The sequence below is a fragment of the Pimephales promelas genome, chromosome 14 (assembly GCF_988280905.1).
Source record: "Pimephales promelas chromosome 14, fPimPro1.hap1.1, whole genome shotgun sequence".
NCBI lineage: Eukaryota > Metazoa > Chordata > Actinopteri > Cypriniformes > Leuciscidae > Pimephales > Pimephales promelas.
The window spans coordinates 5,266,891-5,292,774 of NC_142782.1; the positions used below are offsets into that span (position 1 = coordinate 5,266,891).

Below are 25,884 nucleotides of genomic sequence, written 5' to 3' on the forward strand. Positions count from 1 at the left end.
TTCACAATAGCAGTAAGGAACAAACAATCATTTTTACACAATTGCACAAAAACTACTCGGTATACATCGGTATACATTCCAACAACCCGAAATAATATGTTTGCGCATTTTTGCGCATCTATAAACAGCTTGAAGCCAGAATGGCCATTGGCCAGACAAAATGCGCATGATGCCGCTGCCTTCACGTGCTAGCTATTTTTTACAGTCTATGGTGCTAGCGGAACTATCGTAAATATAGTTTTCTAGTTAAAAAAATAAAAACAGGACATGAACGCCCTCTCAAATCAAAATTTGAATGTGAAGAGCTCGTAATCACGACTTCAGAAGTGGGAACTGGGAAGAAACTGATAGCACGAGTTTACCATTAAAAAACAACAGGTAAGTTAAGTAGCTTGGCTACAGCGGGTTTATTTCAATATTCAAATTGTTACTTACTATGTGCAATAGATTTACTTCCGAGGAGAAAAGTCAGTAAATCTGCAGTAAATAAACAGCATTATGTACTTTGTACCACCTAAGAGACATTCTCACACAGACTCTCCTCACTAATACTGTAAGTTAATGTTATTCCAGCAGGTCTGAAAATTTAAGAAAGATTGCTCGATTACACGATTTAAAAAGGACAATTTTTGGACACCTGCTTTTCAGTAAGTACAATTTAAAGAGGCACATGACACGGAATGCAAGTTTCTAGAAATTAGAATTTTAAGAAATATTACCATTGTTGCAAAATAGTCATAAAATAAGGATTGAGACATCTGCAACATTTTAAAAGAATGATTCAATTGCTAATGATTTCATTTTTGAACAACACAAAGATGGAATAGCATACTACTCTACTACTACTAGGCTACAGTTACTCTATTTCTGCAGTAGTATAACTTTCCTGCATTGAATATTCAGATGGCCTGTGCATTAAAGGGATTGTTCACCCAAACATGAACATTCTGCCATCATTTACTCACCCTCAAGTTGTTCCAAATCTGTGTGAGTTTCTTTCTTCTGCTGAACACAAAAGACGATATTTTGAAGAATGTTGGAAACCAACCAGACAGTTGACGGCACCCATTGACTTCCATACTATTTTTTCCCTACTTGACTAAAGTCAAGTCAAGTCACCTTTATTTATATATAGTGCTTTATACAATACAAAAAGACGAGAGTGTCATTATTCAGTGTTGATTCAGTTAACTGTGTAAAGTTCATCAATTATGAAATGAGTTTGATTCAGCTATAAGCAGTGCAGGTAGGCTAGTAACTGATTATGTTTACCAAAAATGAAGTACTTGTAATTAGATTATATACAATTTTAAAATACTTGTATCCTTGCATTTTTATATACTGTAAATTTGGTACAACATTAACCTATTGAATTCAATGTGATAAACGAGTTAGGTCAAAAGTAATCTAAAACAGATAGATTATATTACCTAAAATGTGTAATGTAATGGATTACTAACTAAAACTATTGTCATGCAATTTGGAATCTAGAAGTAATCCATCCAGCATTGGCTATAAGCAGCTCTACAGAAGACAATAGTGTTGTTATCCAGTTTGAGTCAGTTCAATGTTGATTCAATAACAGTGTCGATGTTGGAAAATTCGTCAATTATGAAACAATGTCGAATTGGCGGTAAAGCAGTACAGTGAGTGGTGTCATCACGATCCAACACAATTCAGTTCAGCTTTAAGTATTCAGTTGTGAACATAGAGTATCAAAATGTTTCTTCCCAAAACAGAAAACAATGGAGGAGCCTTTGTCCCCTCGAGAGTCTGCTCAGTTTGTGGCGGAGCGGAGTCGAGATGTGTCTGTGGATGAAGATGGTGTTAAACGTGTGGCGCAGATGATTTATGACCTCCGTGAAAGTGAAGAATTCACAGCCAGCGGCTGGAAAAAGATGAATCCGCTGGCACCTTCGCCAGACTCCGATGATGCCATCCACTGGGTGTTTGTGACAGACACCATGAACTTCTCCTTCTGGCCTGAGAAGGAGGAGGAACAGTGTGAGGTCACATGTAGGGGAAACACCTATCGAGGGTACATGTCTCTCTGTGCTGCTGTGACCAGGGCTATGGATGAAGGTGACTGAGGATGTACGCTATATTGCCAAAAGTATTGGGACACCCCTCCAAATGATTGAAATCAGGTGTTCCAATCACTTCCATGGTCACAGTTGTATAAAATGAAGCATGCAGATTGCAGACGCTTCTATAAATATTTGTGAAAGAATGGGTCCCTCTCAGGAGTTCAAGCGTGGTACCGTGAGAGGTCCATTCGTGAAATTTCCTCACTACTAAATATTCCAAGATCAACTGTTAATGTTTTTTTTAACAAAGTAGAAGCAATTGGGAATGACAGCAACTCAGCCATGAAGTGTTAGGCCACGTAAAATCACAGAGCGGGGTCAGCGTAAGCTTAGGCGCACAGTGAGGAGAAGTCTCCAACTCTCTGCAGTCAGTAACTACAGACCTCCAAACTTTGTGTGGCCTTCAGATTAGCTGAAGGATAGTGCGTAGAGCTTCATGGGATGGGTTCCCATGGCCGAGCGGCTGCATCCAAGTCTTACAATGCAAAGCATGGGATGCAGTAGTGTAAAGCACACCGCCACTGGACTCTAGTGCAGTGGAGACGTGTTCTCTGGAGTGATGAATCACGTTCACTTTCTGGAAATCCGATGAGTCTGGGTTTGGCGGTTGCCAGGAGAACGGTACTTGCCTGACTGCATTGTGCCAAGTGTAACGTTTGGTGGAGGGGGGATTATGGTGTGGGGTTGTTTTTCAGGGGTTGGGCTGTACCAGTGCACAAAGCAAGGTCCATAAAGACATGGATGAGCGAGTTTGGTGTGGAGGAACTTGACTGGCACAGAGTCCTGAGTAGAGGCAGACATTATTTCGGGAATCCCGCAATATCCCGCGGGATGGGAAACAAAATCACTATGTATCACGGGATTGGGACGGGAAAGGAAAAAATGTCAGCGGGACCGGGAATCGTAATGAAATTATTGATACCCAACATTATACACAACTATACAGTTTCCATAAATGCATTTTGAACTAAATTTTAATTGCCCTGTCTCTTTATGCTCTCCTGTTTGCTTTGGTGTGGATGGTAAAGTGAATGACCCGTACCCAGTGACTGTGATATACAATAGCTGCCAACTCTCATGCATATTGGCCGTGAGATACCTGCATTTGATTGGTTTCACATCCTCACACCCCTGATTTCTCACACTGAAGTGTCAACCTGGTCCGTCAAATGCCTGGAAGATGAGTTTTTCTCGTGATCGAGTAGTTATGCCACAAATTAGTTAGGGTTAGTTCACCCAAAAATGAAAATTCTGTCAGTAATTACTCTCCCTCATGTTGTTCCAACCCCGTAAGTCCTTCGTTCATCTTCGGAACGTGAATTAAGATATTTTTGATGAAATCTGAGAGCTGGATCACTCCTGCATGCCAGTCCATAGGCTTCTTGAGGGATTGAAACTTGCTGGCCTCGAAAAGTTATTAAAGACATTGTTAAAATAGTCCAAGTGACTTCAGTGGCTCAATCTTAAGTTTATCAAACGATGAGAATAATTTGTGTGCGCAAAAACAAACAAACAAAAAAATAACGACTTTATTTCAACTATTCATTTCCTTCTCTCTGAGCCTTGAGTTTAACGGCGTATGATCTGTTGTTGTACGTCACACACATCATACACATGACCAGCGTTGGCCAATAGTGAGCCTACGTGTGACGAAGCTCTACGCAATTACACTAGTTTAACTGACTCGAGGCGCAAAGAGAAGGAAGTGAATGGTTGAAATAAAGTCGTTATTTCTTTTGTTTTTGTGCACAAAAAGTGTTCTCGACGTTTGATAAAGATATGATTGAGCCACTGTAGTCACTTGGACTGTTTTAACGATGACTTTAATAACTTTTCGAGGCCGGCAAGTTTCAATCCCTCAAGAAGCCTATGGACTAGTATGCAGGAGTGATCCAGCTCTCAGATTTCATCAAAAATATCTTAATTCGTGTTCTGAAGACGAACGAATGTCTTACGGGGTTGGAACAACATGAGGGAAAGTAAATACTGACAGAATTTTAATTTTTGGGTGAACTAACCCTTTAAATTCTCCCGGACTCTAGAGCGAGCGCGCACGCGAGACAGAGATTGTGCTTCAAACCGCCTAGCGCGCGCACACGGCAGAGAGGGAACGCGAGCGAGAGACCTTGCGAGTGCGCATCAGTTTTTTTACTGTGACAGATTCTGATCAAAAAAACAACACGGGAGTGGGAGGGAATAGGATTCTTCTGGGGTTGGGACGGGATTGGATGTTTTTTCGTGGGATTGGGACGGGACAGGATTTTTTTTGTGGGAATGCGACGGGAGAGGTTTGAAAATCACCCTCTAGTCCTGAGCTTAAAGGTATACTCCACTTTTTTTGTAAATAGGCTCATTTTACAACTCCCCCAGAGTTAAACAGTTGGTTTTACCGTTTTCGAATGTATTCAGCAGATTTTTAACCAGACAGTTTCTGGTCTCATTGACTTCCACAGTATATATTTTTTCCTACTATGGAAGTCAATGAGACCAGAAACTGTCTGGTTATTGATATTCTTCTAAATATCAGAAAATCAAGCTGAATGGATTCGAAAACGGTAAAACCCAACTGTTTAACTCTGGGGGAGTTGTAAAATGAGCCTATTTCCCAAAAAAAAAATGGAGTATCCCTTTAGCCCGATTGAACTCCTTTAGGATGAATTAGAGGGAGACTGTGAGCCAACATCAGTTCCTGACCTCACCAGTGCGCTTCTAGAAGAATGCTCAAAAATTCCCATAAACACACTCCTAAACCTTGTGGAAAGCCTTCCCAGAAGAGTTGAAGCTGCTATAGCTGCAAAGGGTGCACCAACTCCATATTAAGAGTAAGATTAAGAATAAAATGTCATTAAAGTTGTGTGCATATAAAGGCAGACGTCCCAAAACTTTTGGCAATATAGTGTATCTCTCTGAATTTACATCCTGTTCATTTTATAAGAATACTTTTTATGGACTGTGAAAGTTCAACTCTATGATATGTGTATGTGATATCTTTATTTAGGAGTGCCCATTACAAGCCCTGCCTACTTCTCTCAGATCACTGAGGCCCAGCTGGCGAAAGTCCTGCGTTCAGACAGCGCTACTAGCATGCCCATGCTGAAAGAGCGTCACCAGGCGCTAACAGAGGCCGGGCGAGTGCTCATGGAGAATGGTGGATCCTTCTGGATGTTCATGAGTCATTGTGAGAATTATGCAGAGAAGATGGTGAAGTATATTGTTCAGAATATACCGTCATACAGAGATGAAGCCACGTATGAGGTAAAAATATTCCCATCAAACATTTGAAATCAATAGTACAATTTCAATTTAGCTATTTAAAGCATGGCTTTTGAAGAACTTTAGTTAAAGGAGTAGTTCACTTTTCAAAAAAATATTGCTGATAATTTACTCACCCCCATGTCATCCAAGATGTCCATGTCTTTCTTTCTTCAGTCGAAAAGAAATGAAGGTTTTTGATGAAAACATTCCAGGATTTTCTCCATATAATAGACTTCAATGGGAACCAAATGGTTCAAGGTCCAAAAGACAGTTTCAGTGCAAATTGCAAACTGTTCAAAGGGCTTTAAACGATTCCAGACGATGAATAAGGGTCTTATCAAGCGAAACGATCGCTCATTAAAAAAATAAATAACAAAGACTAAGTTTTATAAGCTCAAATGCCCGTCTTGCTCTGTTCTGTGACACACGTTTGTGACTCAACAAAGACACCTACATCTTGGATGCCCTTGAGGTAAGCTAAAACATACCAAAAATTAATTTCAAAGTGAACTATCCCTTTAACAGTTTGTGGGCCGCCAAAAAGACCATAGGCTGGCATTACTCAAATGTTACAAACCTACGGGAGGTAAGAACTGAATTACTGCCGACTCATTTTGGCAGTTCAGAATCGATTCTTTCCTTTAGGAGAATTTGTCATTCACTTTGATTTTCAAAACATGTACATTCACAGACAGCTGTAGCACATTTTATGAAAGGTAATATCTGAAAAGAAGCATAATAAAGTATATTATTTCTATAATAAGCTCGTGTCATATTTTGTTGATATTGTAGGGTAAGAGGATCTCGTTTTACAAGAGGGCTCAGATCCTTGTGGCGGACGTGTGGGGCATCATGGAGGCCCGAGGGGAGGGGAACATCCCGAACCTTGACTACCTGACCATGTTTGCTGACTACAGGGTTCCACAAGGCCTTGTGTACCTTGGGGCTTTGCGCTACTCTGATGCCCTAATGAAGACACTGGAAAACGGTTTGTTGTGCCTATATTCTAGTAGTCATATTTATTTAGTCTGGAGATTTTTTATTCAGTTTGAAAGACTCCAACATGCATGTGATTAAGAGTGAATTTCACAAAAATATCTTTCGACTACATGATAGACAGATACACTTTGCTGTATTGTGGTAGTGATGATTAGTTGTTTCACAGGTGAATTGTTGAGCTCCGGTGAGAGACGAGAGGTGGAGATCCGGGGTTGCTCCATCTGGTGTGTGGAGAGAATCCGGCACCATCTGTGGAAGCTTGTGGAGGAGAGAGATGGGAAGAGATGTCACATCAACTCTGCTCTTATTGATTTTTACCTGTGGCCATATGCTAAAAAACACCACAAAGAAATGGCACATATTCCAATACATCACACTCGCTGCATCTACTATTGACACCATCATCAACTTTTTCCACGTTCTTTTTTGGTATCGTTCTGTTTATACCTTTAAATAAAGTTATGAAAAGGTGGTGATTTACATTTGGTATAAATCATTTGGTAACAAGAGTGGAAAGAGTCATTATGCCTATATATCAACTCAACAGTCAATACTACATTTCCAACAAGAAATATTGATTATGTAGATTTTAAACATCACTGTCATCGAAATAATAATTTTGAGAACCTCAGAGCAATACACAATAACGTCACTTTATTCCTGAATGAATCATTGGTTTGAACGAATCTATTGATTGAATAATTCAATAACTCACTCAAAAGATCCATACTTAAATTCTTGTAATGGAGTTCTTCTTTTGTTCATTTGGTCGGACCAATCAGCGTTCCACTGCCTACATATGTCCTATGACAGTTCTTTGGCATTTCTCCATCAACTCCACCATCTTGGCTGGGGTTTTGCAAATTGATTACAGCAATGAAGCAGTGACACTAAAATAGATTGTGTGTGAGTGACAGGTTGTCCCTTGCAGTAAAGAGATGTTGCTGCAGAGGGGAATTTATGTTTATCAAAGATTATGAGGGCACATTAAATGAATAAAAAAGAGGGGGGGATTTGCACTCGGATAAATAGGCCTAATCTATAACAAATACTGTTCATTAAAAAAAAAAAAAACAGGAATTTGTTTTGAGTTTTTGACTTCTTGTGTCATTTAATTTGGTTGTTTAAAAGTTACCTTGTGTCAATAGGTTATTATTCAGGCTTAAAGGAGTAGTTAGCTTTTAAAAACCTTTTGCTGATAATTTACTCACCCCCATGTAGCCTAATCCAAGATGTCCACATCTTTCTTTCTTCAGTTGAAAAGAAATTAGGGTTTTTGATGAAAACATTCCAGGATTTTCTCCATATAATGGACTTCATTGGGAACCAAACGGTTCATGGTCCAAATGAGAGTTTCAATGCAGCTTCAAAGGGCTTTAAACGACACCAGACGATGAATAAGGGTCTTATCTAGGACCCTTCGAGCCATGATTTGAACAAAGATTTGTACATTTTGATGAACGGGTTTGAACAGGAGAGTCACGAATGTGCAGAACAGAGCAAGGCATTTGTGCTTTAAAACTTACATTTTTTAATTTATTTGTTTAAATGACAGATCGTTTCGCTAGATTCATCGTCTGGTGTTGTTTAAAGCCCTTTGAAGCTGCACTGAAACTCTCATTTGGACCTTGAACCGTTTGGTTTCCCGATGAAGTCCATTATGGAGAAAATCCTGGAATGTTTTCATCAAAAACCTTAATTTCTTTTCGACTGAAGAAAGAAAGACATGGACATCTTGGGTGACATGGGGGTGAGTAAATTATCAGCAAAGTGAACTACTCCTTTAAATTATTTTCGCGACCGCTGCTGAATTCAGGTGGCGTTGTCACGTGATATGCGTGGCTTTTCTCACCGTTGATTAGGATAGACTTTTTTCACAGTAATTTGTGATTACAGGATAAAACATTTATTAAATAATTCTATAGATTAGGTAGCAAATGTCGCAGTGACACAAACAACCCTGATATTTGAACGCGTTTTAGATGAGTTTCTGCTCACTGAGCCACAGAGCGCCCCCTGGCGTCAGTATCCCTATATCACCGGTTAATAACATTTTTCCACTCGATGCATGGTAGCATAGAAGCTTTTGTGTCCGTGCAGGCCGCCATACACACTCGTCTGTGTTTGCAGTTTACAGCCTTACAGCACGAAGCCGAAGATACCGACAGTCCTCTTAACCAGGTGAAAGTTTGTTTAACTTAGTTCATTTTAACGGCGCCTCCTCTCAAAAGTCCGGCAGGTTTAAGTTACACAAGACATGCTAAACTGGATGAAACATGTTCAGGAAAAATGAGGGGCTCGTTTGTTACTTGTGTGTCCAGCACTGGCGAGCTAAAAAAAAAGTCTAAGCTAACGACATTTTAGGTGTCAAATGATGTATAACCAAATCTGCAGTCTACCTAGGCAGTTCATTTTAACTAGACTAAAATATATATATAACAACGAATGAATATCGAGCGCTATATTCACGAATCCAGCACCAACCAACCTACTACGCCTTATAATTAAAAAAGCAAACGCCTTAAAAAAGCAAGCAGATTTATTATGTTTTGAATGAGCAATACAGATTAAAGATGGCTTTGTGTATTTGAGTGTATTATATTAACAGGGTCATATATTGTGCGTAAAGAGTTATCCTCATTGTGTAACTGTTACATTGCACTGATTCTTGAATGCTAATGATAATTCAAATACAAAATTGCTTTACTGGCATAATAATTGTTGATAATACTGAAAAAAGCTTGGAATATATGACAAAATTATGATAAAACCATCAAAATAATAGAAACTTAAAATAAACAGTTAGAAATAAGAACCTGACACATTAATGTTTCTCTGTCTTAGAGCCCATCAGCTCTGAACTGAACTGTCTCACACTAATATACAGGTATCATGTGTTGGTTGTCCCGTTGGCAGGTTCAGGATGGCATCAACAGTGATCTCAGTGCCCACCACGGCGTCACGCTTCGCTCTGCTGCAGGTCGACTCAGATTCGGACACTGATTCGGATGCAGGAAAGACAAAGGCCGGTCGTGGAGCAGGGAAGCCTCGCTCGGGGAAATCTCCCAGTGGGAAGACCAACCAAACTACAGACAAAAAGAAAGAGAAGAGAAGACGAAAGAAGGAACAGCAGCAGAGTGAAGCCAATGAGGTCTATCTATCTATCTATCCATCCATCCATCTATCCATCTATCCATCTATCTATCGTCTGTCATCTCTCTTTGTCTATCTATCTATCTATCTATCTATCTATCTATCTATCTATCTATCTATCTATCTATCTATCTATCTATCTATCTATCTATCTATCTATCCACTGTCTGTCATCTCTCTGTGTCTGTCTGTCTGTTTTTCTATCTGTTTGTCATCTATCTATCTGTCTGTCTGTCTATCTATCTATCTATCTATCTATCTATCTATCTATCTATCTATCTATCTATCTATCTATCTATCTATCTATCTATCTATTTATCTATCTATCTATCGTCTGTCATCTCTCTGTCTGTCTGTCTGTTTTTCTATCTGTTTGTCATCTATCTATCTGTCTATCTGTCTGTCTGTCTGTCTGTCTGTCTATCTATCTATTTTAATATCTGTCTGTCTGTCTGTCTGTTTTTCTAAAAAGGCTGTTGGGCCTCACCTTTGTTTCTGAAAACAGTGATTATGAGTCAGTGTTGACATTTCTTACATCCTTATATATGAAGAGGGTGGTGTAGTGGGTATGTTTTGGGCTGAAGTCACCTTCAGCAAAATGTCTACTAACAAAAACAGTCTTTGTCGTCACACACTGTAGCTCAGGAGTCTCGCTTTTAAGAAGATCCCTCAGAAGTGTTCGGCACCTCCCTCCCTCACGCTGCAGGATTTAGCGAATGATCTGATCAGCCCGGCAGCTGTCCAGCGTGGCTCCAAGCCCCAGGAGAACTGGCAGGAGTGGAAACAGAGAGATGAACAGGTACACCTTTTACACAAAAGAAAAAAAACTTAAAGTGTTACTTTAGGATTTAGCATTAAGCTTTGTATTGGTAGGAAACCTGTAGTTATTTCGAATTACCATGCTTTCCACCCTCATATCCCCCGAGACGAGAGATTTATGTATTTTTTGACTGAAAAAAAATCCTCAGATGACGCAAAAAACGTAATTTTGCGTCATCTGAGGATTTTTTGTCCAGAGGCTAAAGACTACAGTCAGTAGTCGGGACTGTCCCGCATGTCCTCAACCTGCCCATAGAGGGAGATCTCACTCACAGAATGGACACATGATGGAGTGTCGGCCATCTTTTTTTGAAACCTAAGCTAACAGGTTCTTGTTCTGTGGAGAAAGCTGAGTAGTTGGGGTTACCATCCTCTTTTTCCCGGACTTGTCCGGCCGTCGATGTCCGGGATTTAGCTTTTGCTTTCTGCAGTCGCCATTCATTGTTTACATGCACAGGTTTTGTTTCAATCTAACTGAATTCATTCTGATTGATGAATCTTGTAGTGTTTACATGAACGCTAAACAAGTGATCGGTTGTTGTGCGTTTTAACATTGCTAAGAAAATTCCCGCTCTTCTGTGAGAGATACGAGACCGGTGCGTCTCACAGGTGTCGCTCTTCGGTAATCACGCCACCGGCCTCGCGCCGTTCTCCCGCGCAAAAGCCCAATCCCGGACATTTTGGCCAATCTCGGAAATCCCGGGCAGACTCATCACTGAGACTCACTAGTAGCCTAGACTTGTTTAACCTCTGCGCTCTGTTGCCGGTAGGCGTGGCCACCTAGGGCAGCGAAGCAAGTGCATTCTGGGAGTTGTAGTCTTTCATCCACAAGCCAAAAATACATTTTCTGGCTTTTCCCAGTCTAGAAAGCTCCAAATTCAAAAATAATTTCACATTTCTTCTACATAAATGAACCATTTTAAATACACATTCATCTTTCCAGAGGTGAAGTATCCCTTTAATTTGACTTTCCAATAGCCTATTTTTCCTATTTGCTTTATGCAAACATGTTCATGTTTGTGTTCACACAGCTGACCAGTGACCTGTATGAGGCGGATCTGGAGAAGGCGTTGATGCTGAGTAAATTAGAATTTGAGGAACATAAAAAGGTAAATTTATACTGACTCTAAAAATGTCATCTCATGCAACCATCAAGAGGAAACTAATAAGTCTACTTTAGTAGAATGTGAGTCCAAGAGGGGCAGAGTCTAGTCCAACTAAACAATTGTATTTCATTAAGTCAATACCTAAAAAAAAAAACACCTAACAACAATTTTAAATGTAACAAAAGCAAACCTCTATTGCATATTGCCATTTTGATTTTTGCGAGACACTCGAGACCCACAGGTGGGACTTAACTTTTCCAAACATATAATACTATTGTTCATCTTCAGAACACAAATGAAGATCTTTTTGTTGAAATCTGAGAGAATTCTGTCCCTCTATTGACAGCTACGCAACTACCACTCTGAAGCTTCAAAATGTTCATAAAGAGATCGTAAAACTAATCCATATGAATTGAGCGGTTTAGTTCAAAAATTTGGGAAACCCGTATCTAGTGTAGTCTGTGATGTACGTCTTTCATGGATTTAAAGTGTACTTTTTCTTGTTGTAATTTGTCATTGACTACGATTACATGCAGCCAATAACCCGTTCAAAACTGGGATATTAGCAATAACCCGGTCACGAACGGCCATGTAAACACCGGCAAAAACCCGAATATGCTCATATCCCGGATTTTAAAAACCAGGATTTTATACCTGGGGTACCCCTTTTCTAACCCGAATTTTTGGTCATGTAAACGCGTATCGGTATATCCCCATAGTGATTTGATCTGCACATGTTCTATTTGCAAGGAATCTCTTGGTCTTTTGAGTAGAGAAACTTCTCGGCGCATACAAAAAAACCACGTGCAGAATACCGGAAGTAAACATGGCAAGACACAGCACAGCATACTTTTGGAGCGAGGTCAGTAACGTTACCAGCATCAAAGCGCTAACAAAGGCGATCGCTATCTGCCCCGAACTATTCATTATCCGCGTGCTGCTGTTGTTGTTGTCTTTGGATACAGGAAGAAGAATCGGAAATTACGCATATTGCGTCTTAAGGTTGTCCGTACGTCTAGACGCTAACCGCGCGTCGCCGTTTACATCGGGATATTCCATGTATACAGGAGAAACTCTCTCTGCTCACGCATGTAAACGGGTTATTCCTAATGTTTCAGAAACCCGAATAGTGACCATAACCCAACCATAACCCGAAAATTGGCTGCATGTAAACGTAGTCAATGTGAACACACTACTTGCACTATTTATACTACAAAAGCTTAGAATAGTGCATAAGTTTGTGAAGCTTTAATGAACCTGACACAGAATCTGCGGGGATCCTCTGTGATATCATTTGATATTGTTAAGGCTAAAGTTCAATAAACAGACATCACTGCGTAAGAGACACTCAGAGTCAAATTAATAAAAGGAAAAGAGGTTTATTATTCTTGCAAGTCACCAACACAGATTACTGTGAAGTGAAATGACGCCCAGAACACAGGCCGGAGTCCCATCTTGTATCTCTCTCAAGGTTATTTACTACAAGCCAAGCCTTCTCTGTAAAATTCCACAAGCCATAGGATTCACTTGTTAGGTTAGATTTACCGCTATCCTCCCCAGTCTAAGATGACCTCTGACTCGGCCGGTTCTCTGGTGCCTCATTCCACCCTTGATAAAGGAAAGACAAATTACTTCCTTCACGGATAGCTAAACCATAAGACATTCCTCCCTTATTACATATAGGAGGTGAACAGATAAAAATATAAGACCCAATAATCATATGTAATACATGTCAGATTAAAATTTCCCCAACAATATCAAAATGAGTGGGGATGGACATAGCCATGCAAAATTGCCAAACTACTATAACTATACAATCAAAAATTCTATATTCTACTATACAATCAAAGGCCTCAAAGTTTATCATCATAGTTCAAACTTTGAGGAAAAAGCCTTTGCACTCAATCTTCTACATTTCTTCTGTTGTCTAATTGATAGTTTATATGTTTTTAGCTAGTAAAAGTTTTTTAATATAATTGTGAACACGTCCCCCTTCAGGATATCCCTCTTTGGGATATTTTAATGTGAACTCTTTACTGATTTTAGTAAGTAAATGTAAAAATTACTTTTATGTTTGTATAATTGTATATTAATAACTTATATTGTTGGTAATATTTCAAGAAGAACATTTACTGGACTGTAGCAACTTATGTTGACCTGATTATCCATGTAATTTTTTTGAAAAATCATGTTAAAATGTGAATATCTGAGACAACACGCTTTTGGGGAACATATTTGTTCATCTCTCAATCATAGTTATATTGCATTATATTAAATGCTTTGCCCTCTACAATAACAACTAAAGAATTTTGATTATAAAACTAAGCATTTAAAAAATATCTTACTAAGACATGATATTGGGAGATAAAAAGTGACATCTTTTTGACAGTGAAAACTTGTATTATATACATTTTATGTAAATAGTCTGATATAGTGTTAGAACGATTGAATTGATTTACATTAAGTATTTCACTTTACCTTTTGGTCATATAAAGATCAGCAACTGCCTCAGATTAAAACAGTTTTATTTAGCGTATGAGCTTTGTATTCTCCTATATCATATTATATGAGCCATAAAAGACTGGTGTTTCAAATATGATACTCATAAAACTCTTTTTTTTTTTTTACCTTTGTCCGGCTTTACAGGGTTAATGTCATACAATATGTTGAACCGAGTCGAAACACCAGTCTCCTACGTTCTATGTTCATTTCTAGCTCTTTAAAATGTAGTGAAAAGTGTAACTACTCCCTCTTGTGGTTCCAGTGGTATATTAAAAGTTAAACTGTCAATAATAAATTGTATAATATAATATAACTGCAATTGATTTTGAAACTATTAATGCTAGCTATTGCACTACTTATTTGATCTTTTTCATCTTTTGCAAGATTCTTAATGTTTAATATTATAATTTCCCAAGGATCCTGAAAAACAGAGACTGCGTCACCGAAGACAAAGGCGGGAGGAAAGAAGGACAGGAAGAAGAATCAGCAGGGGAAGGACAAGCGAGTCACTGTATCTCTCAAAGACTTCCAGCATGAGGGTAAGAACGCCATACTCTTATCGAGAGACACCAATCACTGTCTGTGTCCGTTTTAACTCACTGTCTCTATTGCAGATCAGCAGAGTAAGAAGCCTGACAAAGAGGTGAGTGTGTGTGTAGTCGGAGAGCTAACATGAAACATACAAGCTTAGGGGGAGAGTGGGTTACTCCGGCTCTGACAGCGTTATCTGAAGCATGATGTAAACCCTCAATATAAAGTTTGATATATTTGAAGCAAACACCGTTTTCAAGTAAACACTTAATTCTTGGGGTATTTTGGATCAGGAGTGTTTTAAACTAGGGGACTCCACAGGAAACATGAGAGAACTAATTTTACTGCATGTAGTTTTAGAGCTGTCAAAGTTGTGTGTTAACTTAAGATATGAATTAACCTGTTAACTGTCACCCCCCCCTTTTTTGAATAGACATGGAAATGCACATTTCGAACTTAAATGGTTGTAATTCAAGAATGCTTTGGAATATAGACATATGATTGGTCTTGTTTTAAAGAAGACATTTGGCAGATTTTTGTAGAAGTGAAATAAATTAAGAAAGTGAAACAGAAGAAAAGTTATAGAAGTTTGAGTTTATGGAAATGTACAATGCAAAAATATTAATTATTCATATTTTACATAAAATATATTTTCAAAACCTGGGCTACTCTAAAATGGCAGAAAGATCAAAGCCAAAAATCTGAACAAGTTGTGTTTCAAATTTTAGGTTGATATCTCAAAAAAATAGCTTTCAGTAAGATTTTGTTTGAGCGCAGTACCAAACTTTTTCACTAGGGCACAATCAGACTCCATTACTGCCCATATAAGGGCGCCTGCATTTCCATTCGTGTTTTGAGTGATATGAACGATTATTTTCACAATTTTCATACAATTTCTGAAGTAGAGATCCTATTCAGAAGTAGCATGGGAAGTTTGGCAGATTTTGATATGAATTTAACCTCTAAGAAACACATACAAAGAACACGCATGTAAGTCATAGCTAGCTGCCACGTCACAAATGGTGAATTTATTATTTTTTTCTTGATATTTCAAACTTTTCAGACCTTTTTTTTCCAAAATAATTGAATGGATTCTATCTTTTGAACTTTTGGCATGAAAACAAACTGAGGTATCTACCATTTTTTCATGATTTTTCATGTTTACTGCTATTTTAAAATAAAGGTCTGAACACGCCTTATGAGTATGAAAATATTCTTGTTTTATATTGATAAATTATGGCTCCTCTGTAATATATTTTGAATATCAGTCACCAAATATGGAAACTAGAGATTGTAAGCTTTCAAATGATATATAGTTTGTCAATATTATTTAAGGTATTTACTAAGATATTATTGTTTTAAAAATATAGTGGCAAACGTCCCACCTGTGGGACGGTGACCGTTAAGTGGTTAAATATATTTAATGCATTAACAAAAAACTAGTCAGAAATGAGTTTATAAATGTTATTTTACTCTGAAGAGGTAGTGTCAATTTAATACAAAATAAAGGTTCTCCAGATAATATTCTAATTATAAATTAACTTTCTTTGACTTTGGTCTAATGATGACATTAATTACTTGGGATTCTTTATAATAGCTTAATTTTAGAAAAATATTGTCTTCGTAATATCACACTTAATGTTTTTCTCATACAGTATAGATCTTTTTTTATTATTTATGTGTAATTGTACTGTTTATTCATATTTTTTAACTAGCTTTTATTGGTATATTTTCAGTTTATTTAAATTGTAGTTTTATTTTATGTGCTTAATAAAACTGAAACTAAAATGAAAAAAATGTTAAAGTAAAATAAACATCAACTGAAATACAATAAAATAAAAAACGTAAACTTTATGCTTGCAGTTGGTTGCTAAATCAAGATTTCTCATGTTCATTTAATTTTACTTGAGGAACTAAAATAACTAAAAATTAATTGAAATAAAAATGAATAAAAAAACATGTAGACGTTTAAAAAACTATTAAAAATTACAAAAACAGTGACAAAAAAATTATATACATAAAAAAAATATATATATAATCTCAATAATACAAAAATAACACTGGCTCTTTTAACTTTTGTGGTTAAGTTTTAACAATTTAAACACACTTAATTTCAGTTTGTTGCCAAGGCAGCATTTCTAATTATTTAAGTTGTTTAAGATTTTCATCTACTATATGTTTAATTTTATTTTAGCTTCTTTTTTTATATCGATCATTTCACAAGATGTAAACAACACTGGTCCAGAAGCACTTCCTGTTTCAGTTTGTAACTGTTTTCTTTATTTCACATGTAAAGAAAACATCTTAAAGATGTTTGTTTAACTTTTTGATTCAGTTTTAAATGTTCTGTTGGTTGTATTTTATCCCAGCTTTTATGTAGCGTTAAAAAACTGAAACAGGAAGTGCTTCTGGACCAGTGTTGTTTACATCTTGTGAAATGGTCTATATATATTTGGTATTAGATAACAATAACAACACTGGTTTAAATGTATTTATATATGGAAATATACAGCTGTCCTTATATTTCATGATATGGGTCCCTCGCAATGGGATTGGCTTATTCGGGGGTGCTTGGTTTGTAAACTCTTCATGATTTCCACTTTCTGATGGACCGAAGAGTGCGCATTTCGACATTTGCAGTAAAAATATCAGCCATTGGAAAAACATCAGTCCACATGTGTTTTATATTTAAAATGAGGGAAATAGACATGCATGCGTGACGCAAATCTTTTAAGTGGCAAAATATTTTTTGAAAATTCTACTAGACTAACGTCACCCATAAATCATGAATTTTCACACTTTCACCATTTCTGGAGTTTAATTAAAAATCTTTAACTTTTAGGTAGCTAAATGATTTCTAGTAATTCTGTCCATTACACTAAGGTTAGATTTCATTGAGGGTAAATTGGAGCGGCCAATTCAACCGCTTTTCAACCCCCCCCCCCCCTCTCACAGTATAGTTCTTACGTCCCTGGTGATACTGACAACTTCCTTTTTTTTTGGTTTTTTTATCAGCCTGTGAATCCTGCACTGCGTGATGAGAAGTTTTTTAACCAGCTAGAGGATGATGTGAGCAAGATCGTCCAGCGTGACAAACGCAGAGAGCAGTACAGCAACAGTGCCGGTCACGACGTCAACACCTCCTCAGAGCAGGAGCAGGTCAGACCTCGCTCAGTCTTTCACCCAGATAAAGGAGAAAAACCTGCAGAATTTGTAGTCCGATGTGCCATAATGTACAATGTAGCTCAGTACAACATCTTGTTTTCTTTCTCAAAACTCTCAGGATGTGAGAACTGAGCAGTTAAAATACGAACTGGAAAAGAAAGACCTGGAAATTGGAAAGTTGAAAAAGACAATTTCACAATGGGAGGTAAGAAGTTGCGATGAAGTGTGGCACGGTTTTTATTCTCATTGGCATATTCGGATCTTAACCCTTTCCCTCTGTTTAAGAGCTGATAGAAACTGATACCCAAATGGCTAGCTCAATAATTCATACAAAACCAGAGACGTTACACGTTCAGATCCAACATGCTCCTGTTGCTGTGTTTTCACACTCTGAGTCTGCACAAATTGATATTTACGTCTTCCGATTTTGTTTGGCTCATAGACGTAATCACGTTCTGTGCACTATGACCCCAGGGTTTGTTGCATGTTGTGATATCACAAGCTCAAAAAACTGTGGTTTTGAGTGCAGAACTCATGTTGACCGGAAGTGATTAACATAAATAATATGGCCTGCATTAGTGCTGGGCGGTATACCGGTTCATACTGAAAAACGTTTTTTTTTTGTTATGATATTAAGTTTGAATATACCGCCATACCGATATATTTCATTCGCTGCGCCCGTGACACTGTTTCAGACGGACCCTTTACAAAGTTGCTCTTCTAAGCAGCGGCTGCGAGACGAGGCCGAGGGTAAACAGCAGTGCTCTGGTGTTACGTTATAGGGAAGATGCTGCAGAACTATGGCGTTATTTTCCTGTCAAATCTCGAATATTGAAGCGCGAAAGTACATTAATATAATGCGTGAGCGTGGCTCTGCTCGCGCACGGAATATAATGTGCCGCGCGTGCTCTCTCAGATGCATGCTGCTCTTGTAAGAATAGGTCTATTTACTAAACTTACTGTGCGTTCACACCGCCGCCGACTTGAGCGTCAAAGAAGCTCTGGCCGCCCTGTCAAGGACGCTTGTCAAAAAGTACGAGGAAGCTTGTTCACGCTTTGGATGCTTTGAATGCTCTGACGTTGCAGGGAGAATAGAAGTGTCACAATATGAAATGTAATAAACAGAAAAAAAACAAGCAATACATTGAAGAAACCTTTTATAATGACAGCATTTTTATAACATTTTTATTTGAAAAAATGAATAGTTAGCTATTATTATTATTCTTTGCTGTCAAATCGGTGTCACCGTGAGCAAATGAACTTCATTCCCGCTTTAAAACGAGCGTTCGTAAATATTTCAAATAAAAGTTGCGCTCTTGCGGTCCCTATAAACAAACAGTCATGTCATAAATGATAGGAAACCAGTAGGAGATTATTATCTTCTCTTCCATTTTCTCGGAACTAATGTTTTGGTAGGAACAAAAATTTACATTGTATGTTTCTCCGGAATCAGCCAGCGCGAAGGACGTCTAGATTCCGATTGGTTGCTGCAGCTCGTTACCATAAAGTTGAGCTCCCTTCAACTTTCTGACGCTAAAAATGCCCAAAACGCAACGCCGATGGATTTGACGCTCCTTGCAGCTGAGAAAAGCCAGCTTCTATTGAAAATGAATGACTTCCGGCCGAAGTCGACGGCGGTGTGAACGTACAGTTAAAACGTGTTCAGTGCAATCGCGAATCTACGGAGGCGTATTGCATTCACTTGAAGAAAAAAAATCTACTCTGTTTTTCTGAATTAATGAGTTAATTTTTCATGAGAAAAAAAATTGCTCTGTTTATCTGAATTAATGAGTTAATTTTTCATGAGAAAAACAATTTTTTCTCTGTTTTTCTGAATGAATGAGTTAATTTTTCATGAGAGAATTTTTTTTTTGCTCTGTTTTTCTGAATTAACGAGTTAATTTATCATGAGAAATTTTTTTTTTGCTCCGTTTTTCTGAATTAATGAGTTAATTTTTCATGAGAAAAAAAGTTTTTCTCTGTTTTTCTGAATTAATGAGTTAATTTTTCATGAGAAAATATTTTTTTCTCTGTTTTTCTGAATTAATGAGTTAATTTTTCGTGAGAAAAAAAGTTTTTGCTCGTTAGTTCAGAAAAACAGAGCAAAAAAAAAAAAAAATTCCATGAAAAATTAACTTGTTAATTCAGAAAAACAGAGCAAAAAAAAAAAATCCATGAAAAATTAACTCATTAATTCAGAAAAACAGAGCAAAATATTTTTTTTTCTCATGAAAAATTAACTCATTAATTCAGAAAAACAGAGCAAAAAAAAAAATTCCATGAAAAATTAACTCGTTAATTCAGAAAAACGGAGCAAAAAATTTTTTCTCATGAAAAATTAACTCATTAATTCAGAAAAACAGAGAAAAACTTTTTTTCTCATGAAAAATTAACTCATTAATTCAGAAAAACAGAGCAAAAAAAAAATTTTCTTCAAGTGAATGCAATACGCCTCCGTACGAATCTCTCCTCTTCACCAGATAACAATTGTAGGTTATAAGAACGTTTTCATAGCGTTCCCCTTAAGTTATAAATACGTTATTTCTGAATATTCTAGGAACATTCAAAACGTCCAGATTTTTAGATGTTGTATTAACGTTCTTGCTTGGCTATAAGAACTCCATTCAAACGTCATTGGAACGTTCAATTCTCCCGTTATATTAACGTTGTATTTTAAAGTTATTATTATTAAATCATTCTAATGTTATTAGAATGTTAAGAAATGACAATTTTATTAAATGCTTTGAACACCCAATTGTGCATGAAAAACAAACCCGTCATAAACCGGCTTTTTTTTATGTGAATTATTTTAGTTGACATAAATAAGTACCAGTACAATATCAAGGGCAATAATCGACATGAGACGTTTTGGGTGGATTAGGAATATTACGTTAGTAAATAACTGTTGTGAAGATTTTGATGTTCTGTTGTCTGTGAAATGTGTTTTTGACTAATGCTATTTCAATAACAACTCGACGATTTTTTACTGATTATTTGCTGTCTTTTTTAGGAAAGATACAAGGAAGTGAAGGCCAGAAACGGACAGCTGCTTAAAATGCTTCAACAGGGAGAGAGTGAGTGCAGAACAGCAAACACACCTGACGGACTGAAGCATGTATTCAAGTTATTTATATAAGTTTCTTTCTATTCAGTGAAGGACAAAGCTGAAATCCTGCTGCAGGTGGAGGAGCTCATGAACATTAAAGAGGAGTTGTCCTCGCAGGTGCGTGCTGTACCCTGGAGTTTGTGCCTTAATCTAAGTGTTGTGATGGTTTTTTGCTTACCTGAATTTGCTTCCCCCTCTTTAAGGTGACACAGTTACACACAGCCCTGGAGCAAGAGAGGTCAAAAGTGAAGGGCTTACAGTCAGAGCAACCGAAACATCAGGTATGATGCATCCAAACTTGCAGTGACTGACTCACATCCTAGCAGATCGCAGTTGATCCGCGATCCGGACGGACCAGGGCCAGTGGCATGTGATTCGTGGATTTTTAACCATAATAGAGTGAAAGTTTATCATTTACGCAGATTCTTGCCAATTTACATTTCGGTTAGCCTGGGAAAATTTAGATTTGCTCTGAAGTTAGTCTGGCTCATTCAAGCCCATTTCCAATCCATCGAAATCGAGACACCAATTAGAAACGCTTTACATAATGACGACGGTGCTGGGATATTGAAGCAGATTTTGTAGCCTACATTACAAAGATGGATGCCGCCGTCAAACATAACTTGTTCGAATCAGCAATCGCGTCTGTTTTAAGCGATTTGAACGTTTCCTTTTTGTTAAAAACCAAGCAAAGAACAACACTCAGAGATGTTTCTCTGCCGGCCGCCGCTCTGCATACGTCGCCTCCTTCATCGCTCTGATTGATTTTAGGTCTATCCGGGACGTCCGTTGGTGAAATGATTTGTCTATGACGCTTTGCCAGACCATAACTCCGTTACAGCTGAGAATGGGCTGGTTTTAACCAGGCTACATTTAAGAACTTCAAGAAGAAACGAAAGAGAACTCAGTTCGGTGCTCAGTGCTCCTGTTTAGCATCTTCTCACACTTGAAAATTATAATGTCAAAATGTTGTCAATATCAGCATTGTTTTTGTTTTGAGATGTTATACAGTGAAGAAAAAACCATGACATCACCAATATGTTAATTTACAATGTTTGCATTTTCTTTTTTTACAGGGGAACCGAAAGGGTAAAAAAGCATCAGAAGGGGATGTATGAAGAGGCATGCTTCCTTTGTCAAGCTGCTAATTTCTTTTAATGTCTGTTCAAAACACCACATACACTCTTAACCAAACCTCCACCATCACACAGGCGGTTTGTGTTCCTGCTTATTGCTGCGTAGTTCTGTTAGCCTGGTCACAGTAGCTTATGATCGTAAATCTACTTCTGTGCACTAACAATGAAAGGCATACACTCTTGAATTCTTTTGAATAAAGATGTTCATCTTATTTTTCATAGTGTGTTAGTTGTTTATGCATGAAGTAATCTGTTTTTCCATTCTCACTAAGCAGTGTTGTGTAACGAATGTCTTCAGCCCATTTACTTCGCTCAATAAATCCATAATGATCAGGGGGAGATACTTTAAGGCAATCAGATTATGCAAATTAAGAGGACATTAATATTGACACATTTAATCACTGTACATGTGATCTAATTTGATATACAGTATATTCAGATATTTTATGTTTATACGTGTGCTTGGGATTCTTAAAGGATTAGTTGACTTTTGAAAAAACTTTTTTGAAAAAACTGTCATCCAAGATGTCCATGTCTTTCTTTCCTCAGTCGAAAAGAAATTTAGGTTTTTGATGAAAACCTTCCAGGATTTTTCTCCATATAATGGACTTCAATGGGAACCGGATGGTTCAAGGTCCAAAAGACAGTTAATAACAGTTTCAGATGCAGCTTCAAATGTCTTTAAACGACACCAGACGATGAATAAGGGTCTTATTATGCGAAACGATCGGTTATTTCAAAACTTATTCCAAAAATGTAACTTTTATAAGGATGAATGCTAGCCTTGCTATATTCTGTGAGGCGCGTTTGTAACGTCACGTAACACGTAATTACGTTCAAAAGGTCACGGGCGACGTAGCCGGAAGTACAGAATCGAAATCGTCCGACATCGTTGTTTTTCCTTTTAATTGCTTTTTTTGTAAACGGTGTTTGAGCTAGTTTGCACGTTCAACCTATGCGTTCAACTTGTAAACACTGACTCTGTACTTTCGGCTACGTCGCCCGTGACCTTTTGAACGTAATTACGTAATACGTGACGTTGCGAACGCGCCTCACAGAATAGAGCAAGGCTAGCATTTGTCCTTAGAAAAGTTACATTTTTGGAATAAGTTTTGAAACAACCGATCGTTTCGCATGATAAGACCCTTATTCATCGTTTGGTTTCGTTTGAAGACATTTGAAGCTGCATCTGAAACAGTTATTAACTGTCTTTTAGACCTTGAACCATCCGGTTCCCATTGAAGTCCATTATATGGAGAAAAATCCTGGAATGTTTTCATCAAAAACCTAAATTTCTTTTCGACTGAGGAAAGAAAGACATGGAAATCTTGGATGACTTGGGGGTGAGTAAATTATCAGCAAAAGTTTTTTTAAAAGTGAACTAATCCTTTAAGGTACATTGGAGGGATATTCTTTTTTGGAAATTGTTTATTGATATTTGTTTAAATGTATATTATTTGTTTAAAAGCAAGATTCTGACAGCATCTGTTTGATCCTATATAAATCTATTCTAAATGGCCAATATTTTATCAATATATATATATATATATATATATATATATATAGCGTGAGAATACAGGTAATAAGTAGGCTACACATTGCATGTTCATTATTCTTTCTCAAAATGTACTCATTTTCGACATTTTCGGCATTTTCGGCATTTTCGACACTCAGTCTGCATTAGCGTTGGGCATTTTTCAGTGACTCAAACTGTTGCTTACCTTGAAAAAAGGGAAAATCATTAACAAGACCTTTGTCTCAAAATATAGTCAAATCATTTTAGCAAATCTCATTTGCTATACTTAAATCCACAGTATTTTAAAAGACATCAAATATTAGATCATTAACAAAGAATCTGATTTCAACAAATTTCCACGTGCATCTTGACAATCGGAGGTTTTAGAAAGTGCCGCGACAAGTTTTTGTGAGGAAAATTAAACCAAATGTGCTTATTACCCCAGTGTGCCTTTAGCCCCGTTGTACCATAAAGTCACAGGTTTTACTGTGGTAATAGTGCGGGTTCAAGAGCAGCAGGGTCAAGAGCTGCATGAGAATCCCATTCCCACTGTGATAGTGTGGGACAATGTCAGTTTCCACCGAGCTGCTCAGGTTTAACATCAATGAACTTGTGCCTTCATACTCTCCTTTCCTGAATCCGATTGAGACGTTTTTCTCCTCTTAGAGATGGAAAGTATATGATAGACAACCCTACACCAGAGTAAATCTGCTGCAAGCATGGATTTAGCCTGTGGTGATGTGTGAGGAATCATGTCAGGGATGGATACGGCACACAAGAGGCTTCTTCTGACAAAGTGCTCTGGCCCGAACTAGCCCAAAGACAAGAGGAAGCAGATTGATCACATGTTTACTCCTTTAATTTTTGTCCCTTTTAGTATTGTATACTAGTTGATTGATTCTTGAGGCACACATATGTGACACATTGATGCATGCTGCATATGGACACAAAAAGGTAATGAATAAATGCTGATTTGAAAGCAGGGTTTTTTGTCCACCCGATTCATGTACTCGTTCAGTGCTGGTTTCTGAAAGTCCTCAGGAGAACGCTCCCACATCAGTATCAAACTTAATCAAGAGACCATCTGTTCACATTCAGATCTTTTCTAGTACTACTCTAAAGGCGATTACTTGGTTAAAAACAAGGATCTTTATTTAATAGCTCACCTTGAGCTTGTGACAGTTTCAGGAAGATATTTTATTATATACTTTTTTTTTCATTTGATCTTTTATTCATGTTCACTGATAATAACAACACCAATAAAAATGATTAAACTTTCAATAAAAAGCCAATTAAAAGATTCAGAAATGTTTCAAAATTAGGTGTTTTGTTTTATTTTGGTGTAAATAAATGTATTTAGCTGAACTTGGAATTTGGGCTTTTTCTAAATTTGACATTTTGTAAATACAACTTGCATGATCAACTACAAACAAAAGACCGTACAGACCTAATAAAGAAAAAAAAGAGTCGCTAATTGAATGTAGACAACAAGCTTTAATTGAATCAGCTTCAGCATCTGTCTTGTCTGTATCTTTATAAATCACACCTGTCGTCCATCACCATCTTCAGTGCCATCTAGTGACCCTCTTGAGGTAACCTTTACCGGCCGCACTGCTGTGCAGTGGTCCACACCACACCCAATGTCTTGAGGTGACCCTCACCAGCCCAGGTGTCTTGAGGTGACCCTCACCAGCCCAAGTGTCTTGAGGTGACCCTCACCAGCCCAAGTGTCTTGAGGTGACCCTCACCAGCCCAGGTGTCTTGAGGTGACCCTCACCAGCCCAGGTGTCTTGAGGTGACCCTCACCAGCCCAAGTGTCTTGAGGTGACCCTCACCAGCCCAGGTGTCTTGAGGTGACCCTCACCAGCCCAAGTGTCTTGAGGTGACCCTCACCAGCCCAAGTGTCTTGAGGTGACCCTCACCAGCCCAGGTGTCTTGAGGTGACCCTCACCAGCCCAGGTGTCTTGAGGTGACCCTCACCAGCCCAAGTGTCTTGAGGTGACCCTCACCAGCCCAGGTGTCTTGAGGTGACCCTCACCAGCCCAAGTGTCTTGAGGTGACCCTCACCAGCCCAGGTGTCTTGAGGTGACCCTCACCAGCCCAGGTGTCTTGAGGTGACCCTCACCAGCCCAGGTGTCTTGAGGTGACCCTCACCAGCCCTAGTGTCTTGAGGTGACCCTCACCAGCCCAGGTGTCTTGAGGTGACCCTCACCAGCCCAGGTGTCTTGAGGTGACCCTCACCAGCCCAAGTGTCTTGAGGTGACCCTCACCAGCCCAGGTGTCTTGAGGTGACCCTCACCAGCCCAGGTGTCTTGAGGTGACCCTCACCAGCCCTAGTGTCTTGAGGTGACCCTCACCAGCCCAGGTGTCTTGAGGTGACCCTCACCAGCCCAGGTGTCTTGAGGTGACCCTCACCAGCCCAAGTGTCTTGAGGTGACCCTCACCAGCCCAGGTGTCTTGAGGTGACCCTCACCAGCCCAAGTGTCTTGAGGTGACCTTCACCAGCCCA

The 25,884-nt window shown here is 38.3% G+C and overlaps 2 protein-coding genes across 4 annotated transcripts; both read left to right on the forward strand.

Moving 5' to 3' along the window:
* Nucleotides 1-191: 191 nt before the first annotated feature.
* qng1 (Q-nucleotide N-glycosylase 1) lies at nucleotides 192-6,823 on the forward strand. Of its 3 annotated transcripts, none has more exons than XM_039674619.2 (6): nucleotides 192-378; nucleotides 574-647; nucleotides 1,740-2,082; nucleotides 5,086-5,342; nucleotides 6,135-6,330; nucleotides 6,508-6,823. In XM_039674619.2, exons 3-6 carry the CDS (start codon nucleotides 1,746-1,748, stop codon nucleotides 6,735-6,737), a joined length of 1,020 nt encoding a protein of 339 aa, XP_039530553.2. In that variant the 5' UTR covers nucleotides 192-378; nucleotides 574-647; nucleotides 1,740-1,745; the 3' UTR covers nucleotides 6,738-6,823. The 3 variants fall into 3 exon arrangements, with proteins under 3 accessions (XP_039530553.2, XP_039530555.2, XP_039530554.2); XM_039674621.2 differs by having other exon boundaries at nucleotides 577-647; XM_039674620.2 differs by lacking the exon at nucleotides 574-647.
* A 2,412-nt stretch (nucleotides 6,824-9,235) lies between these two features.
* gkap1 (G kinase anchoring protein 1) lies at nucleotides 9,236-22,064 on the forward strand. The gene is made up of 11 exons (XM_089119195.1): nucleotides 9,236-9,492; nucleotides 10,135-10,293; nucleotides 11,345-11,422; nucleotides 14,349-14,460; nucleotides 14,536-14,564; nucleotides 17,468-17,611; nucleotides 17,736-17,822; nucleotides 20,628-20,691; nucleotides 20,770-20,840; nucleotides 20,927-21,004; nucleotides 21,800-22,064. Exons 1-11 carry the CDS (start codon nucleotides 9,265-9,267, stop codon nucleotides 21,839-21,841), a joined length of 1,092 nt encoding a protein of 363 aa, XP_088975321.1. The 5' UTR covers nucleotides 9,236-9,264; the 3' UTR covers nucleotides 21,842-22,064.
* Nucleotides 22,065-25,884: the final 3,820 nt, after the last annotated feature.